The sequence below is a fragment of the Apteryx mantelli genome, chromosome 2, assembly GCF_036417845.1.
Source record: "Apteryx mantelli isolate bAptMan1 chromosome 2, bAptMan1.hap1, whole genome shotgun sequence".
In the NCBI taxonomy this organism is placed as follows: Eukaryota; Metazoa; Chordata; class Aves; order Apterygiformes; family Apterygidae; genus Apteryx; species Apteryx mantelli.
Window position 1 is genome coordinate 100569931 of NC_089979.1, and position 20399 is coordinate 100590329.

General features: G+C 40.8%; 1 protein-coding gene across 1 annotated transcript; it reads left to right on the top strand.

The window, feature by feature from the left end:
• The first annotated feature begins 11039 nt into the window (after positions 1–11039).
• FRRS1L (ferric chelate reductase 1 like) lies at positions 11040–19517 on the top strand. Its single transcript, XM_067292428.1, has 5 exons — positions 11040–11250; positions 12997–13081; positions 13522–13660; positions 17204–17450; positions 17918–19517. Exons 1-5 carry the CDS (start codon positions 11040–11042, stop codon positions 18088–18090), a joined length of 855 nt encoding a protein of 284 aa, XP_067148529.1. The 3' UTR covers positions 18091–19517.
• The last annotated feature ends 882 nt before the right edge of the window (positions 19518–20399 follow it).

A 20399-nucleotide genomic window follows, 5' to 3' on the forward strand; every position in this document is an offset into this window, starting at 1 on the left:
ATGTGAGCTAATTTCTCAGAAAAACAATTTGCCTTTGGTTATTGTTTATGGTCTTTGGTTATTGCTTATGGTCTGAAAATTAAACACTTGGGAAACTGAGAAGGCGGCTATCTAGATCTTTGGCTGAAAAGTGCAGCAGTTCGTTTCAAGTTAAAGTTTGAACAATGGAATAGATTAAATCAATCTTCTCTCAAAGATGACTTTTAGTGACATAGTAATCCTCTGCAAGGAAAAATGTTTTTACTGTTCTTTTGAAAGCAACTTTTCAAATACAAAATGTAATTCTTCTATCACTAACTCTCTGACATGATTGAATGGGGGATGCTTTTAATTAAGAGAAAAATCTGTATGTTAATAGCCTTGATTAAAGGGGCTTTTAAATAGTTTATCTGCCTGGCTATGTTCCATCCTAAAACTCTGCAGAGGAAAATGTCTTTTATGTTGAATTTAAATGCTTATTATATCTTTGAACTCTGTCAGTCCCTTATTTGAAATATTATTCTTCCTTCTCAGCATGTGGAGTCAGCTCACCAGGAGATTTTTGTTAATGTCACTCTCTAGGGAACTCTGCTGGCACATTTGAACCTTGAACAAGCAGCTGGGGGTAATATTTCAAAGATCATTATGATCTGTTGTTTCTTTACACTGTGGGCCCTACAGCAGGGACTCATGATATCTGTGTAGTTGTGCTGCCTAGAACAGTGAAGGCTTGATCTCATTCGGAGGCCTCATATTAATAATGATCACCAATAGCTTATAAATAATGATCTCAGTTCAAGACATTACTCCTATGGTACCTACCCCAGTAGTAATAGGGAAAAAGGGTGAGGCAGGATAGGCAAGTTCTCTCTCTCTCTCTCCCCCTCTCTCTCTCTCTCTCTCTTTTTTTTTTTGTTAGAGGTGAATGTGAGTAATATTTGGAATTTTTTTAATAAGCCCCTCAGTTTTTTCAATGACCGCTAGCATAATTGCTGTCTTAATAAAAGAAAGTAGAAAGTGAAGTTATGATAAAAGCAAAGCAGTGAACAGCTGGAGTCACTTCAAATATCCCAGGGACCCATATACAAGTGCTTTCATGAGCTCTTTGCTTTTTGCTCACCTGCAGTACAGTGCAGGCATCTGACAGTGTCATGCTACACAAGCAGCTCCCCTGAAGGATGTCCGGTTGTGCAAACACAGGCCCCAGGTGCCTGGGTTCATTACCAAATTAGCAGCACTGCTCACTTGTCACACCAGAGAAAGAAATGAACTTGGTCAGTTCTAATGAATGATATGGTCCTCTGTGATTGAGCTGCACCTCTAATGCTGAGTTGCAGAGGTTTACAGGACTGATCCATAAACATGAGTTGACATGAACAAATGGGAACTCTTATTAAACAGCACACAAAGCTGAAGATTCATCCTTCTGCACACATTCAGGATGTTTAGCATATTCTTTCCTTCTGGAAAGTAGAAAAATGAGTGCTTTGAAAATACTAAAATGCTTTCTCTACCACATATGAAAGTATTGAGTAGCAAAGGTCTCACTTGCACACTTCTTATGCTGGAAGGTTATAGGCGTTGCTGTTTCTGTTGTCTGAGCAGTGCACCCAGTTGGTCAGAGAAAACAACTGGGTGGATGAGTTGCTGTTTGTCATGGTTGTGGGCAGGAGAGGATTTTCTGCCTCAAGTAATCTAGCAGCAGGAGGAGAGCAGGGAGTCTTGCAGCAGAGGAACAGCAAGGCCTGGAGAGGACACCTGGGCTAGGGTCAGTTGTGAGGGTTTACAGAGAAGAGCCAGCTACCCCATCAGATCCTCTGCCAGCCTTCCTTTGGGGTCAGATACTAGCCAACCTGTCAAACCTTCCTCATATTGGAAAGGGCTAGAAGAAAAGAAACATAAGGAGAACAGGCCCCTGATGGCAAAGAAAAACCAAGGAAGAAAAAAAGGGAAGAGGGGTGAGGGCAAATGCACAAACAGGGATCAAGAGGGCACCATAACTGTGTGTGTATTGATCCTGCTTATATATCCTGATGCTTTGTTAAGCTAGCAATTGTCAGTGCAGTCCCTGTTGTCCATGTGAGTGCCTGTCAGGCTCATGGGCAGCATCTTGTGGAATGTTTTATTTGCAAGCCCTTTAATAGTGTTCCTCTGCAAACCGCAGCAGGATTATTGTCTCTGCCAAAATCGTGGTGCTGTGGGAGACCTGGAAGAACTCCCATCTTCCCCAGTAGATGAAATACCAGTGCTACATCTCAAGTGTTCACAATTCTCCCAGTTGCCTTATGAGAAGTTAACAAAATGTTACTAGGTCCATTATTTAACAGAATTGGGAACGTAAAGTAAAAATAGTCTTCTACAAACAGTCTGTGTCTTTGCTGAGCCACAGTTCTGAAGGTCAATTTTCTAAATATAGGGACATGGCTGAAAGGATGCACACAAGTTTTTAAAAGTGGATAAATATGCTTCTGACAGCTGCCCGAAAAATAGGGATCAAATACAAGAGAGAAGATAAAAAATAAGCACTGCTCAACTGTTTCATTCATTGCAAGCTGTCAAAGGGACAGGTTCTGTGAAAAAACTAATGTGTGATTGTGTCATTAAAAGTTGAGTCGTAATGTGTGTGCATGGAGTGGGAGCAGGGGCTGGGGCAGCTGCTGGCAACCTTAACTTCAGCATGTACTGATTTTTTGGAGAAGAGCTGGTCAGAAACAGGAATTTCTGTTCTGCTGGAGAAAAGGGTGTTTTGAAAACTTTCTTCAGACTTGGAATGAAAAGCCAAAAACTACACAAAGTATCAAAACTCAGTTTTCTAATGATGCTAAACTGTATTGATAATGGCAGACAAAATAAATATGAATATAGTGAAAACAGTATTATGTTTTAAGTTTGAGCGAAATGATGGAATTGAAAGAAAATATCAATTTCCTTAAAAAAAAAAAAAGGGAAACACTTTGTTTTGGTTTTCCCTTTGAAAATATCATCAATATTGATACTTTTATTTCTGATAAACTTGAGTTTTTTGCTTTGTGTTGTTTTAGAGCCAATGTAAATAGTTCTAAAAAAAAATTAAACTAAACATTGAGGCTTTTCATGAGAAGAAGTGTTGTTTAATGTGGATGAAAAGAGCTGTGCTTCTTTGCAAGCAATATTGCCATATAACTTTAACTCCATCCTTGAGGGGCTAACTGGAGCTGGGAACATAAAAGTGCCAGATGGATGTCTGGATTTCTTCCCCTGTTGTCCTTTTTCCCTGTTGATGAATACTGTTTCTAGTAAATGCTGTAAAGAGTGTTTTCCTGTCTCAAATTGGCATAGCAACAGCATCAGAACAAAACTCAAGAGCATCAAGTTAAAAACATATTGAAATGGCTTCAGAATTCATAATATGCTGTTGTTTATTTGAAGTGTAGTGGAAAAGATTATGGTATAGCATATACCTTAGCCGTCTGAAACCTTTGCTTTGTGTGCATGTTGACTGTCGAATAAAGGTAAGCCAGTTAAATACCTATTTTTTTAATTAGGTTTATTGTTGTAAGCATCTGCATGAAAAACATTGAAGTAACCTTAGGATATATTAAGTGGCTGCATAGTAGAAACAAGAAGACATAAATTTAATATTATTTATTGCTGGTATCACATAAAGATTTTAACAAGAAAATCCTAACCATGTATCAGACCTGCAAGCTTTTTGGTTAGCAGAAACAAGACAAGTAACTGTTATTAGAGATCCTTTTTCAGGGAGGCAACTTCTCCTCTAGCAGCCCTCACATATGTGTTTATCCACACACTAACTGGTATACGTATTTCTAAATCTTGGCCATTACACCATGCTTTGTTCTGTTCAATAATACTATGTTTTATATCACCCCATCTCTGGATAAACTGTGTCAAACTCTGGCTTCACTGGCATCATGAGAAGTACTACCTGACTTGGCTAATTTAAATAGTAATGCCAATTTATGTAAATTAAAATATTTGAAGTGACTCTTTTTAACCTAGCTGACTACACTATTATGAAATGTTTGTAAAGCTCTATAAGGTTTCCTGCTGTTATTATGCCATTAACAGAGTTACGGGATCTTTCTTATGTCAGAGTAAACTGTTGTATGTTTAGTTCATTCCTGCATCCAGCGTTCAAAGACTTATGCACATCATGGATGTTAACAAAACCTGCAGTGAGGCTTTTCAGAGGCTTAACTGTTCTCTATGAGTATACCTCTTTGGTACCAAAAGCCTGCAGTATAACTGATTTTTACTTATTTTAAATATTTATGAAAGAGCAGATTATTTTTAAGTCAGCAAATCCACTTATGCACCTGACTCTCTCTGACTTCCAAATGAATATAGACAATGAATATAGATGTATCTTTGGAAAATGACATGTAAAGAGAAGCTTGAGACAAAGGCAGGAATTTGCACTATAATTTCCCTTCAGTGCTGTGTAAATCACCTTGCTACTTGAGAAACTTTTACCTTGTTACCACATAAATATAGGGAAGTTTGAGTGTTTGTTTCAGTCCTACGAATGTCTTGATTTTTCTCTCTTGCTAAATTTGTTCCTCTAATTGCTGATAGCTATCACAACTGAGTTTATACGTGTTCAGTGAGTGAATGTAATGGACAGAAGCAAGAATATGTAGGGATAACTCTTTGCTTCCTTAAAATTTACATAGAATAGCTCTCAGATTTAATCTTTAGGCTCCCAGCTTGCTGAGGACTAGTCGTCTTGGATCGTGTTCCCCTGGTTCCCTTTCCTGCTGGATCTTAGAGAATAGCCCAGTTTCTGGATTTGCTGGAGCTCGCGGCTGGAGCCTTTCAGCCACCTCGCGGTATTTTGGTCACTTAGCGCCTCTCCGTGGCTAACTAGTGCTATTGCCAGAAGCCAGGCTTGTTCCTGTTACTTGATTAGCAACAGATGAAGCACTGCTGTAAATCGCCAGCTATGCCCACATGATTTAGAAGATCTCTAGTGGTTTCTCCATGTGGCTTCTTCCTGAAATAAGATATTTTGGAAGAGGGAGAAGATGACCCCTGGGGAATGACTGTCAAAATGTTCCCCAGCTGTCTGTCTCTTCATACCCTGTGCCAACTATGTGTGTATGGGCTGTGTTGTAGGAAACTTGCATATATTCTTTTTTCTTTTTTGCCCCTTCCCCTCTTCTCCCTCCTGCCCCCAAAAGCTATGCTTGTAACGCTAATAAAATGCAGTATCTCATTTGTGGATGCAAAGGAGCATGTCTCAGCCTGTTTGGAACTGAATTTCAAAAATGTACAGACAAGGAGCTGGTTGTACATATGCGTGGAGGTCAGCAGGGCTTTGGGAGCTCTGGACCACTCAACGCCTTGGTGGCAGGGCGGTAAGGAAGGCAGCGAGCAGCCAGAGGGGACTGCCAAGCTTGGGCTGCAGCAGCTCCTTTCTGCTGGGGCCAACATCTATGCGAGAGAAAGGAAACTCGCCAGCCCAAGGAATTCTTCCAGAGGTTGTTTACAGCAAAGTGTCCCTTCCTGTAGCTTTTGCTCAGAAGAGGACAACATGCAGCCTATTGTCCCCAGTTTCCTTGGCAGGAGCTGCACCAGTTAGGATGTTTTTAAATGAAAGTCTTCCATCATCCAGAAGTTATAGAACTTTTATCATAACTCTTTGGATGGCTCTGATGAGAGAACAGTTTTTTTATTTCTGAGTTCCCAACTAACGAGGGTGAAGTGACATTGTCTCACATCGAATTAACTGAATTCTGCCAGTACTACTTAAACTCTTTAAAACATTCCTACCTAAATGAGCTCTTTGCTAATACAGCTGAATTTTCAGCTCTCCAGGCCAATTTTGCACAATAAGTAAATGGTATTTATGAATGGGGAGGCCTCAGAGTAATGCCCTCTATTGCAAGTTCTAATAAAAGGCTGCTCTGTTTTGGATCCTTATTAGAATAACACTATAAATAGCTTCTTTGTAACAGGGACTTCTTAAAAATGTGAGAAGTTTTGCTCCAAAACCTCCTGGTGCACATTGTGCCACCATCTGGCAGATCTGGCTTGCAGGGTGAATTTACCTCCCAGCATTTCATTCATGCTGGGCTGGCTGAGAGTGCCAGAGATGTAAAAATGCAGTTTGGGAAGAAAAAAATAAGCTGCCTGATGTAAACTAACACAAAAAAACTGCACAGTTTTTATATATCTTGGGAAGGTTCCATAGTGCTTACTGAAGCAAAACTTATGCTGATATAGTGTCTAAGACTGCTGGACTTAGTCTTTGGATTACTGTATGTTATGCTTTTGAAAGAGAACTTAAACATTGCTTTTTTTCTATGCTGAATTAATTTTACAGAAAGAGTGCTGTTGTGAGCAGTACTGGCTGCAGAGGCATGCTCTTGGAGCAAGACCAGATACATAATTCAATGTAGGCAGGAAAAGAGATTTACCGCTGTTGACAGAAGACAATCTAATGATCTGCTGTAGTTTTTATTTGAATTATTATTAACATACTTGGAGTTCACATTTTCTTTCCTTTCTCCAGAAGACACAAAGCAGTGACAAGCCTCCAAAAAGCTCACTCATCTATTTGTTTAATAGCTTTCAGAAATACCACACATCTCTTTCCTCCATGGTGCTTCTGTTCTTGTAAAATGAACACTTAGTTTTTACTTTTCTGATAGAAGATAATCTTAATGAATTGGTGTTTGACATTTTTTCCTCTGTAAATCAATTTTAAACAATATCTTGAAAAAGCTCTGATTGCAAGAAATTCCTAGCATGTTTTCTTCTCTATTTTATTTTAAGTAACTAGCACAGCAGTGATTCTGTACAGTCACGGATAGATAGCTAGAGCACTGCACATATGACTGTTTGACTATTTTCTTAAAGAAATTAGGGTGACTTTTTAATTTCTAAAACTTGTACTGTTGCTTAATAAAATAATTATACTCTAAGATAAGTTACTAGTATAATAAATATATTCACTGTACTGAACTACTTACAGGACAAAATTGTGGTAAAGGTTTGGAAAAAATGCATACAAGTTATGAATTCTGGTTCGGATTATTGCACAGTTATTGTAAAACAACTCATAAGACAGCAGTTCTATTGTTAGTAAGCACAGGTGGGTACATACTAAATTTTCAGTACATGCCATCTGATGGAAATAACCAGGTGCCCTAAACTTTAGGGAGCTGTTTCTAACCAGGTACGTATATGCTGAGGAAGTAACTGGGAAGAGGCAGGGGAGTAAGAACTCAACTAGCTTCTGCTTTTTGGGGATGAATTTGGAATAGCAATAAGCTATCAAGAGCCAAGTAAGGAAGCTGAGCCTTTTATATGAGGGCTACCAAATGGAGAAAACCTACTAGATTACGCACAAAAGTGGTGAAGGACTTCAGGTGCAGGCAGGATCTGGTTTAACCAGCCACAGAAGTAGAGGCCAACCAGCCAACTGGCAAAAGTGGTCCCAAGAGTGAGTGCAAAGACCACCGCATTAGGGGTTTCTGTAATCTAATGGTCTGTACTGTCTTGTAACTTTAGCTTACTGGGTGCAGGTTTACTGAGGACAAAAAGACAAGAATGACTTCATATTTCTTCTTTGTTTACCTTCTCTGTTACTTCGTCTCACACACTTCCAATTGCAGTACTAGAAACTCAAAGCTGATGCACAGCACCTCAGCTTCTCTTATGCTCTCCCAAAGCCACAGACAAGCTGCTGGGAGTAGGCACAAGAGTGTGTGTGTGTGTGCGTATGCATGTGCACGATAGCCCTATATCGCCTATATTCCCCAGTCTTTCCTCATTAGGCAAGTCATCCACTTATATGATCAGTGGGATTTTATTCCTCTTCTCTCTTCAGTATTAGAGCTATACCCGCTCCCGAATAATGCAATCAGAAACTGTGACAAGACTCTGAGTGTCTGTGAATGTACACTATATCTCACTCCTGAAGCTTTAATTCCTAGTCCAAATACCACCAACTGCATGAGCCCTCAGGGGAAAGGTGTATTTAGAGTTGCACCTAGACCCCAGGAGAAGAGGTAGGACTAGCCTCAAGGTGGGGGACTGGGTCCTGGTCTCCAGTTTCGGAAGCAACTGATGGACAGAAAGGAAGGAAAATGCTCTAGTTGTGTAGGGAATTTGACTGCTGGATTTCCCTGAAGCAGAACAATGACAGCACAAGAAGTGGTGGAAATGACTAGATCTCTGATTCACCAAAAGTAAGAGGACTCCCACTGTTAGAGTAATTGATGCCTTCCAATACACAGTTCCTATGAGGCTGTACATATATTTTTCATCTAAGAAAGATGTAACCACCAGGAGATGCAAGTTGCAAAATAAGGCATTTGGGAAGTTTGGAAGTTCTAGGATTAAGGCCTCTCATGCAACTGCAGTTGGGTCTCCTTGTGATACTGCTTTTTCATGGCAGCCTTAATTACTTGATCATGTAAGGATTTTCCTTACTGCTTGTGAGGCGGCAGTTCTGTATCATTAGTTGTAGCATAGACCTTACTGTTTGCTGGAAACATTGCTATGCCTGTTCTCTGTGAGGAAAACTAAGGGTACTCATTAGTGCTCCAGCAGTCTAAATATGACATTGCTTCCTATAAGCAACTCATTTTTGCAATAGAGACAACCTTCAGGCAAACAGGAAGTGTTTTATTTTAGAATATTAGGAAAAAAAATGTCAGGAGTTATTTTAATTTTTATTCTAAAGGATTTAATAGGAGGTAGGCATACACAATAGGATTAATCTCTTTGCCATATCTTCAGCTTAAAGTCAGCTCAGCTCCACTGAAATCACAGATAGTGTCTTAGCTGTCAGAGCTAAAATGATAGGTGTCATCTAAGTACAAGCAATACATGATAAATATTCTAAGTGTTTACTATTACTGTGAAGCATTGCTTGCATCGAAGTGCTGTAAAGCTTGTTTCTATGGAGGAAAAAGCATGCAGCTGACAGCTGTTGCCTTGCTGAGCAAATGCTGCTTTGCAGGCGCTACATCAGTTAGATAGCTATCTTGAAAAGGAGACAGGGGGCCTTCATCAAAGTTGATTATTGCCAGAAAGAAGAAGCTGCAGCATTATTTTCCTGTTAGTCTGATTTATAAGGCTTTTTTTAATTTTTGTTTGTTTTCCCCTGGTATGGTTAAGTTTGCCAAGCTCAGTGAGGTGGGAAGAGACTCATTATTTTGTATTGGAGTTTAGCGGTGTTCTCCTATAGCTTTTTATATATGCTACTGTGGGACATGTTGAATTTGAATGAGATCTAAACTGCTTTTGCACATTCTTCTTTATTTTCTATCGGGATGTTTCTTTCCTGGGAGTGAGAAATAGCATGCTACTCCACTGGACTAAAGTCCAGAGATGTTAGTTAATGTCCTCTACTGGATGCAGCTGAGAACACTTTGGTATCACGAGCAATTTTTCAAAGAGCATGAACTTATCTCTAAAGCAGCTTAGATCTCAGGAAGTCACTGTGTCCCATCGAAAAAGTAACTTAATTCAGTCACCAGCACTAAAAAAATAAAAAAGATTTAAATTAACAGTTATTAACTTTCAGAATACTACTGTGTGCTGCATGTTTGTCTGATTCCCTTCCTGATGTTTTACTGAGTTTTCTTTCAGACTCTTTTAGAGGAGGAAGCATAATCACACTAGGCAATATAAAAAAGAAAGCACAGTTATAACTGGAAGATGGCAGTCCAAACCCCATAGAACAGCCACTTCACTGAACATGGGGGCTGAAAGGTCGTTGCTTTGTGATTAACCCCACAGATACCACAATGCAATAAATAATGCAGACATATCCTTAACTTCTAGCTACAAGTCCAGTGTCAAGTTATAACAATCCAAGCAAGGCTTCAGTGGCACAAGCTTCATTTGCTTTCCCCCCTCGCCTGTTCTGCCACGTTTTGAACATATATGTATTGCTGCAATTACACTGCAGTGTGTAAAACATGAAGCAAGAACACACAACTGGACAGCGAACACTCACTAGCATTTGGCTTTACCTGAAATGAATGCAGGTTGTGCTGTGCCTCCAGTCCCATCTTAGAAGTCATTAAAGAGAAAGATAAGTTCACCCAGTGACTACCATGCATGACTTTATCAAATCTTCTTGAGGCACATGCTGAAAGGTTTTGCTAAATCAGGGCTGTGGCAGTGGCTGGGGGTGACTTTGCACCGCTCTTGGCGGTGGGTGCTCTGGCCTCCTGGAGAAGGTCACCTGTCAGCACTGTGGCAGCCGCAGGGCGCTCAGGCAGGGTGGGCTGTCACGTGCTCCTCGTTTTTGGGTTAGAGCTGGAAAACAGCTAATGAAGTTGTCGTCCTAGGAGCCTGCACTGTGCTCCTCTGGCACAGGGGAGGGGGCTTCACCTGGCGGAGCGGGACTGTGCTGTGTGGGCTTTGCCTGGCTCAGCACTTGGGGGGGGGAACATGCATGCACCCCACACACCTCCCCTGCAGACCCCCTCTACACACCCCACACACCTCCCTTACACACACACACACACACACACACACACACACACACACCCCTCCCCTACCCCCCACCTCCCTCATACTCACACACCTCTCACACCCATACACCTCCCCCCCCCCGCACACAACCCTCCAACTTCCCTACATGCCTCCCTCACACGCACACAACCCCCACACCCATCCCTTGCACTCTGCCCCCACATCTTCCTTGCACACCCACACCTCTCGTTCCCCCACAACCACCCTCACACCCACACAGCACACCCTCCGCACACTTGCACCCGCACCTCTCATACCCAACCACACCTCCCAAAAGCACGCAACCCCTGCCACACACACCTCTCACACCCATCCACAACCCCCCGCACCTTCTTCGCGCTCCTCGGGCTTGTGGCAGGGCCGGCCGCACCCTCCCGCGCCCCCCGCCGCCTTCTAGCCCCGCGGGAGCGGCCCCGGGCGGGGGCCGAAGCGGGTGCGGGAGCGGCCCCGAGCGGGCGGGCGGGCGCTGCCCGGGCGGCAGGTGGGGGCGCGGCAGCCGGCGCCGGCCGTGCACGAGGCGCGCGCGGGCGCCGCGGCCGCCTCCCCGCGCCGCGGCCGCCATGGCGGTGCCTCCCCGCGGCGCTTGGCGGCTGTTGCTGCTGCTGCTGCTGGCCGGCTCCGCCGCTAGCCCGGCGGACGAGGGCGGCGAGCGGCGGGAGGCGGGCGGCAGCGAGCACGGCGGCGGCGACGAGGCGGCGCGGCCTCACCATGACTCCTCGTACGGCACCTTCGCCAACGAGTTTTACGACCTGCGCTACCTCTCCGAGGAGGGTGAGGGCCGGGGCGGGGCGGGGGAGGCGGCGGCGGCGGCGGCGGCGGCGGCGGCGGCGGCGGCGGCGGCGGCGGCGGCGGCGGCGGCGGCGGCGGCGGCGGCGTTGTTGTTGTTGTTGTTGTTGTTGTTGTTGTTGTTGTTGTTGTCCCGGGCAGCGCGGCCGGGCCGTGCCGGGCCGAGGCGGTGGCGGTGGCGGGGTTCAGCACGAAGGCCAGCGCCCGGCCGCCATCTTCCGGCCGCCGCCTCGGGGGTGGGAGCGCCGCGGCCGCCAACCGCCTGCCTGGGGCCGGGGCCGGGGGCCTGGGCCAGGTCGGGCCAGACCCGACCCGACCGAACCGAACCGAGCCGGGCCGGGCCGGCGAGGGGAGAGGGGCGGCGCAGGCTGCTTCGCGCAGTCGTGAAGGAGATGGCGTGGGCCGCTAATCTGAGGAATTCTTGGGTTTAGCTTTTTTTTTTTAATGACACGTAATGTCATAAGTGATAAGAAATATAGCACTTACACCTGACTTTTTTTTTTTAAGTTACAAATGGCAGAACGTTAAAACTCCAGTTTTCATGTGTAGCTAGGCTGCATCGAAAAAGAGCTGCTTGATACATTTGAATAAATGGAAGGTAAGCAGAGAGGCCATAGGATTTACTGCAACCAGCCTTTTAATGATGCTACTGGTAAGCTGACTGGCTGATTTTCCTAGGCTCCTGATGTAGTTAATGGATGCTGTAACTTGGGGTTAACAGCACTTTCTCACTTTCCACTGACAAAGTCACAAGCCTAGGAAAGCTAAATGGAGCTCCCAATGTCAGATGCCTAAAGTTTGGGGGCATAAACATTTCTGTTTGTTTGGAGATGCTGTAGCTATGCAACTGCAGTTTTTGTTTCCCATTCAATGAAGCACTTCCAGAAGGCTTTCTAGTGCCACAGCTAGCACTTTGTTTTTCAGCTGGCTAAAGAAAAGAACACTGTGTTAAAATATCTACATTCATGCAACAGAGTCAAGAAGGTCAAGGTTTGTTAGCAAATGGCCATGCTGTCTCATTAGTGTGCAGTAGATAAATGAATGCTTGGAGTCCTAACTTCTTCATTATCTGGCTCTTGTGTGTTTAACTTTGCAAGTGATTGTGGGTCACCATTGTAGGCAATTCCTAGTTTTGATACCTTCGAATCTTTGAGATCGTCCAATCCAGTCTTTTAGCTTCCAGTTCGATGCACCTTTAGTTAATGGAGAAGGCATTTTAAGGTCCTTTCAGTATCCATCGCTATAGCTTTGAATCTGGTGCCCTGCATTTGTACTTAATATCTTCATTTACAGCTAAGGGTTCAGCTTCAGTTCCCTTACAGATTTTCTGGGGGAATTAGGAGTGCACTAAGAGATAGCTGAGTGGAGGTCGCCAACAGTTAGTTGACTGCCTGCCTCTGTGTTCATGCTGCCTTAACTTATGTTGCTGGTGGAAGACTTCTTGCCTGCAATATGGCAAAGCTATGCTCTAACATCCACCCTCCCCTTATAATGGATGTAGAAAACCTGAGACTATTTTTATTCTCATTTGCCTATGTTACTTTGGTACCTGGATGTCTCAGCTAAGATCTAGGACTCCCTGAGCAAGGAACTGTTTATGCAACAAAGCAGTCCCTCCTCTGAAAAACTCAGTATCAGCAGACAATGGAAATACTATTGGAGCAGTTTCTCTTCAGTATTGCATTTTGCTCTTTGTATTCTATTTGATAACGGTTTATTCTGATTATGCAGGTTACCCTTTCCCTACTGCTCCTCCTGTGGACCCATTTGCAAAAATCAGAGTAGATGACTGTGGAAAAACCAAGGGATGCTTCAGGTCAGTCTGAAATAAAAATGTGGGTATCCTTCTGTTTGCATTAGATATATTACTGAATATTCCCTATTCAATTTAATACATGTTTGTTATTCATGGTTATGGACTAGATTATTTCATGTTTCTTGCATTTTTATGAAGCCCTTACAAAACTAGGCCTAGGAAGGTCAACAGAGTAAAACTGTAACTGCTGTAACAGTCTGTAACTGCTTAACATAATGATCAAATTTTATACACCCTTACTGTAACAGAATAATTACTGTAAACACTGTAATTAATGGTGCTTTATGTATAGCATAATATACTATGTTTTATACCAATTATACCAAAATTTGGTATAATGCATTATACCAAATCCAAGTTTTTCTTGCAGAAACATAATAATTAAGCTCCATAGCAGAATATTAAAAGGAAAAGTTATATATATTTCCAATTTCATTTAGGTATGGTAAACCTGGATGTAATGCAGAGACTTGTGACTATTTTCTAAGTTACCGTAGAATAGGAGCTGATGTTGAATTTGAGTTGAGTGCCGATACTGATGGCTGGGTGGCAGTGGGATTTTCTTCAGACAAGAAAATGGTAAGACTAACGACTCTTATGGTTCTTCATGTTGACAAAGTGCACACTTTTACATATTTGAATAGACAAGGCTTATATTTATCTGTCAGAAAGACAGCATACAAGGAAAAACTGACCTGTTGAAAACAAGCTACAGTTCACTAGCCTGTCTGGAAGCAGAAGCCAGGCTCCCAGTAAACTGTCTCATCCTTTGTACCATATTCTTTCCCTTCTTTGCTAAATATTACAACTGTTCGGCTTTGAATGTCTGAATGTTATCAACTTTTTGCTTTTTTTATTTAAAAAAACCCTCAGAGATAAAACTAAATCACATGGTAAGTGTCCTGTAGCATTTTATGCCAGTGTTACTTAGACAAAATATGCATCAGAAACTAGATAATATATAGTTTTATTCTTAAGTAAATCAGCTAATTTTCAATAATATAAATAAGGATTTCACTATTCAGCTTTGGACATCTTTTTTTTTTTCTTTCATCCCTATGTGTTGTTCCAGAAAAGGCACAACTGTATGACAAAATGACTACTGCTAATTTAAATATACATGTTCTACAAAGCAATCTTGTTGAGATTTCTTCTTCCATCTCTCATGAGTTTTACTGGATTTTGTTCTCTGCTCATTCCTTTTTTTTTTTCCTTTCAAAAGCTTTACCTTTCATAGTGTTTTAATTGTGTTTGTGTCATAAATCCTAAGTCAGAGGATAGGACTATTTTGTTTAGTTGTAAGCAGTAGTCGGAAAAATATAATAGTATTTAGAAGTCCCAGTCTAGGATCCACAAAAGTCAATAGGAAGACTGTCATGGACTTAGCAGCCTTTTTATCTGACCAAAAATGAGAAATTGAAAGAAAATGTGAGGGTAGGTGCTTTTCAGTCCTAAGTATATATGTCTTAATATGATGCTGTAAATAAACATAATAAAGATAGCAGTTTTTCATGTCATAAGGAACAGTTCATGTTTAATGTTACGAGGAATAGTTTTACAGCCAAATTTTAGGAGAAATTTAGATTCATAAAAATGCAGATACCTGACAGGATCCTCAAAGCAGCTCAGCACCTTTAAATATTTGGCCCCAAGCCATCAGATATCATGTTAGCAAGTTTTAACTCTGATATATCTGCAGTTCCTGAAGCAGATCAACACTTTAAAGGAAAGATTTTGGATTTCAATGTTTAGATAGACTTTAATAAGATTAACACTTATCAGTACCATTAGCACTTATCAGCACATCCTTGTCAAGCTCTGTATCAAAAACCTCTCACCCATGCTTTGCAGTATAACATTGTGTCCTCTCCGCATGCTCCCCTGCAGTCCCACCTGTCCACTCCCATGGCCTGTCCCTTCACTCCCAGGTCCATTCACACTGTGTGCCCAGACCAGCCAGTGCAGTCCCACGCCCCTCACGTCCTCTACATTCCCCCCTTCCCATTTCACTCAGGAGTGCAGCTATGCTATTTGGCCTCCCGCTGACGTGAAAGGCATACCTGCCAGCAAGACAGCCCTCAGTCAGACCTGTGCATTTCTGCTGGGCAAAATTCCCAGCCAAGAAGTGTGTCCACCATAGTCCATGGGCCTCCGGTGACTCTCCTAGCAGTGAGAGTGCATGCAGTTTGTGGCAGGAAAGCATGTGCATGCTGGTAGTCCATGGGGCCCACCAGTTGTGCCTGATGAGCCACTTAGAAAGCACACATTACCTTTCAGCCAAGCATATCAAGCAGCACACTATGTCTATGTCTCCAGTAAGAAGAATAAGGTATATTGCAAGCCACATGTCACAAAGAGCTATTTGAAAGTAAACAGTTTGGCTTCCAAATTTGCCATGTGTGAAATCTAATGCATATCAGTCAGCTGGACTAAAACAACTGGCATTTGTCTTCATTTCTTGTTCCACCTCTGACTTCATCTCTTTTCATAACTTCTAGGGTGTTTTGGTATCCTGCGATACATAGAATGTACTGGTAAAATGACTCCAGGTAAAAACAACTTGGCTATGAGAAGTGGGGTATACCTTGGAGGCCCTAATCAAAATGATGTGGCCTGGATAGCTAGAGAAGTTCAGGGGAAAAACAGTATTTGGGTCCTCAGTAGATTTTTTTTCTTTTTTAATGTCCTGTGACCCATTTCTTTGTCTAAGATAGCATTATATTTGTTCCACTTGTAGACTTTGTGCCTAGTTAGGATTTTGTAACCTTATTCTATAAATTGAGATTCAGATTGCTTTTTTTTTTTTTTTTTGCCTTTTTGTACTTAAGAATGAGTGCATCTGTGCTCAGATGTATAAAAATTAAACTTGGAGAATAAGTTATGGAGAGCAGTGATGAGCTCAAGACAGAAGCTGGAAAGGTTGCCTGCAACAGTGCAGAGCTGCAGAAACTGTTCACGAATGAGTTGTTGTCCCCTTTTTCCCCTCACTTTTCACACGTCTTTTACAAATCTACATAAAGCAATAATCCGAGAGAGATGAACTGCACCCTTTGTTACTCTTTCCGTATAAAAAATAATTGAGACATGATCACGTTAGCAAGTATTGTTTGCATCATCAGTGTGGTACTTCAGAAAGATTAGTATTTGAGAAGTAGGACTTATTTTTAATACAGTACTGATACCTGTGAAAGCAGAATTCCTTAAACTGCCATTCACCTAACCTGCACAATGTTTTAATGATTCTTGCTATTAAGGCCTCCATAGGGTAGTACTCCTAAAACTAATGGTAATTCCTGAGTGATATAGTGTTCTACTACTTTGACAATTATCTTAAATAACTGTTCTAGGAATTAATTTAATATTTCTGTGAATGAATTCTACAAATAATTGTCTCACGCTTCCTTCTCCTATCCACTGTTTCTTTCTTTCTTTGTAATCCTTGATGGCTGTTTACACTATATGGAGAAGTACATATTGATTACTATTTTCTTGTATTTTATAGTGTTCTGTATTCCATTACCATTTGTTGAACATTTTTCATTTTCTCTTAGATGAAATGAGTAGTGATACTTGCTTAAATGAATATGAGAAGTGATTAGAAAAGACAGACTGTCGTTTATGCTATTGTTTATCCAAATTTAGTAGATTCATTTCCTCTATTTTACTAAATTGTATTGCTTTCTTGATGATGATTTCAATGCCGTGGATTTTGCACATATAAAAGATTCAAGACTGCCAGGTTTTTTTGAAGCAGATTGCCAGCATTTCACACATTATGAAAGAAGGCTGTTGTTTTCTGCTGCTCAGTTAATTGTGTTATGCCAGGGTGATATCACCTCTTACACATAAGTTATGCACATTAGGTAAACTGCCTCTTAGGAAGATCAAAAAGAGATTACAGAGATAGAAAGAGTAAGTAAATATTACTATTCACTTTGTGCAGTTCAGTCTGGCTGAAGAAATACTGTTGGGAAAAATATTTGTGTACATGTAACTTAGAAAAAGGGAATCAGAGCCCCTTATCTTGATTAGTTCTAACTAATGAAAATTATACAAGTGAATGAGGAAAATGCTTTGTGGTACTTTTGTTTTATTTCTACCAAATATTTTTTTACCTTGTAGGGAGGAGATGATGTCATGGCTTGTGTTCATGATGATAACGGAAGAGTCCGAATACAGCACTTTTATAACGTTGGTCAGTGGGCTAAAGAAATCCAGAGAAATCCTGCTAGAGATGAAGAAGGGGTCTTCGAAAATAATCGTGTAACATGTCGATTCAAGCGTCCTGTATATGTTCCCCGAGAGGAAACTATTGTAGATCTGCACTTGAGTTGGTACTATTTGTTTGCCTGGGGTCCAGCAATTCAGGGTAAGTTGATGGCTGTGCTACTGTCAGAACTGAGGTGCCAAAACTGATAGATGTCCTTCAATGCATTGTTCTTACTAGACTGCTTTTTCTTAAAAAATACACTAAAATTGTTGGCAGCATGAGGCTTGAAAAGTAGGTAAAAAGGAAGAAGAGATGAATATCAGAGTCCTACAAGTCATGTTTTCATGGCTATGTAATTATTATCCTCATTCTCCAAAGCTAAATTTGGTTAAGAACAGTTCGCAACTAGAAGTTCTGAATTCCTTTGAAGGATGTTTACTTAAATTTCCTTTGTTTTGTTCAGAAGTTTGATTTCAGAAAGCAGAGAAATGACTGTACTCACTGCCAGTGTGATATTGCATGCTCAGGTAGTTTTGAAAATTACATGGCTCTCTAGGTATTTCTTTGATAAAGCTATGGAAAAAAGGCATCTGACAGTATGTTTTTTCTGCCCTTACCTACTAAAGGTTCTATAACTCGTCATGACATAGACTCACCACCTGTATCAGAGCGTGTTGTCAGTATTTACAAGTATGAAGATATTTTCATGCCATCAGCTGCCTATCAGACCTTCTCTTCTCCATTCTGCTTGCTCCTCATTGTTGCACTGACCTTCTATTTATTGATGGGAACCCCATGACTGCTGGAAAATAGCAAGAATTTGTCAGTGGAAGTTTCTCAGGATGGATGGATAGATGGATGGATGATGCACTTATATATTGGAATTTATATCACACCACCATCATCATCTAGCTGCTTTTGAATGTAGTTAGCTTCTCTGGAGAAGGAAATAACATCTCCTTTGAGTGGCAGAGTGGTAACAAATCATTTAAGAAAAATCAGTGAACAAGTAGCAGAATTTTTCAATGTTATGACTACTTGCTTAAAGAAAAGACGACTTTTGTAAAATGTGTGTGTGTGTGTGTATGTTTGGGGTGGGGTGTCTGTATGCGTGTTTGGGAGAATTCAGTGTTGGATATCTTATCAAATAACAAAATTGCCTTCCAAATTGCTCCCAAAAAGCAAAATTGGGGAAATGTTATAAAGCTGTTTGACACTTTTGGTGCAGATAGCACAACTCCAAGTGCAGATTCTGAACTTAAGATCAGGGTATTGATACCACAGTATAAAACTTACCCTTCAGTAATGAATAGTTCTTCTCTCAATTTTTTTTATATTTATAAAGTACTGGTACTTTCTGAAACTAAACTTGCATAATCAAGCTTAAAAATGATTTTTTTTTCCATGGAAAAGAAGTGATGAATGTCTTCATAACAATAGTTCCTCAACAGCCTCCTTGAGAGAAATGGCTACTTCTTTCATGAATGAGCTATGAAGCTTTTTAAACAGGGGGACAGGAAAATATGGTAATGTAAAATCTCTATACATAGAAAAACAGGTGTAAAACTGAATCTAGAAGTTACCAACAAGCCATAGGCCATCCTCCCAATAGATGAAATAAAATTTTCTCTTTTTATGAAGGAACATTAATATTGTTGACATGTAAATATGTTTTTAAGCAGTTGTGTAGTAGTATTAAGGAATCTGATTTTCTTTGTTGTATGCCTATATATCCTGTTCATGTTAAAGATGAATATGGGCAGCTGATGTTAACTTACAAAGAAATGGAAATATAATTGCGATTATTGGTAAGGAAGATAGGGATTAATAAAAAGAACAGTGTCTTTAGTTTCATCAAACCATTGCTAAAAATATAGTTATTGTTGAAAAATATAAGCTAAAGAGGAAATACATTAGAATTTTCTAGCACCAATAAATATTATACAAAATGAATGCTAAATGTTATCAAAATGGATATTGTCAAAATATATTTATGAGCCACAGAATATTATAAAAACTTTGAGTTATTGTGCAAAATTTCTGTTCTTTACATGTACACACGTAGCAGTAAAATGTGCTTAGATCAGGTTGCTCATTCACATCCCAACTTGCATTATTGGACCAAGATTCTATCATCTGGTGTGATACAAATCAGGACCCTGTAACATATGGTTTTAGTAAATTATCTGATGGACCTCCCTTCTACTTTCATTGCTGTGCAGAGTCTAGAATGGTAAAAAAAAAAAAAACTAGTTCTGCTGGGTTTGCATCATTATTCACAGATTGAAGTTTGTAGACTAGTTCTTTTAGGCTCTGCATTCTTCAAAACTATGTGCTTAAAGTATGTGAATTACATTTGAAAAGGGATTTATTGCCATTACAAACAATTTATTCCTATTTCAAAAGGAAGATCACTCAGTAATATATAATATATTCATTGATGTCTTTAAGGATTTGCTCACTTTTAACTGCTGGACTAAAGTTTAGAAGAGGAGAGAATTTTAAAAGTCTAAATAGTGGCTTAATTTAGTATAAATTACCTCTCTGGAGTTGAAAGACCAACTCATTATTTGATGAAGTATAAATATAGTGGAGACAACCTAATGAGGAAGGTCTGCTTTGCACTATTATGGCTATAAAATGTAGCCTTAAGATTGGCTGAAGCAGAGAGTGAAGTCTTGGATAACGAGTTTCATATTAAGCAGCCATGTGAAGTGAAGACATCATTAGGGCAAATTCTTTCTCCCTTGTGCTAATTTGTAGGCAGTTAAGGGAACTGAGCTACCTCAGTTCCCCATCAGAGATCACAGTAAATTAAAGTAGCCTCAGAACTGCTTTAGTTTATGGCCTTCTATTTATTGTTTTAGTTTCAGGCACTTACCTGATTACCCACTAAAAGGCTAATTAATAATTGAAATGTACTGAAGTAGAGAGCCATTTTGTCTCCTCTTTTCCTCTTTAATACAGTGCTGGATTTAGGATAGCCTGGCTGGATCCAAGCATCAACGTATGTTGAAGATGACAAAAATAATACCAAGGTAAAAGTACAAAACTCACGTAGCTTCTCTCCACTTATGTGGGAATCAGGTATGTTTACAGATTGAAAGT

Excerpts from the sequence above, each read along its gene's own strand:
- FRRS1L (XM_067292428.1), top strand. The coding sequence starts at position 11,040 with ATGGCGGTGCCTCCCCGCGGCGCTTGGCGGCTGTTGCTGCTGCTGCTG. Across the intron at positions 13,082-13,521 it reads AAAACCAAGGGATGCTTCAG|GTATGGTAAACCTGGATGTA; the intron begins GTCAGTCTGAAA and ends AATTTCATTTAG. Across the intron at positions 13,661-17,203 it reads TTTCTTCAGACAAGAAAATG|GGAGGAGATGATGTCATGGC; the intron begins GTAAGACTAACG and ends TTTACCTTGTAG.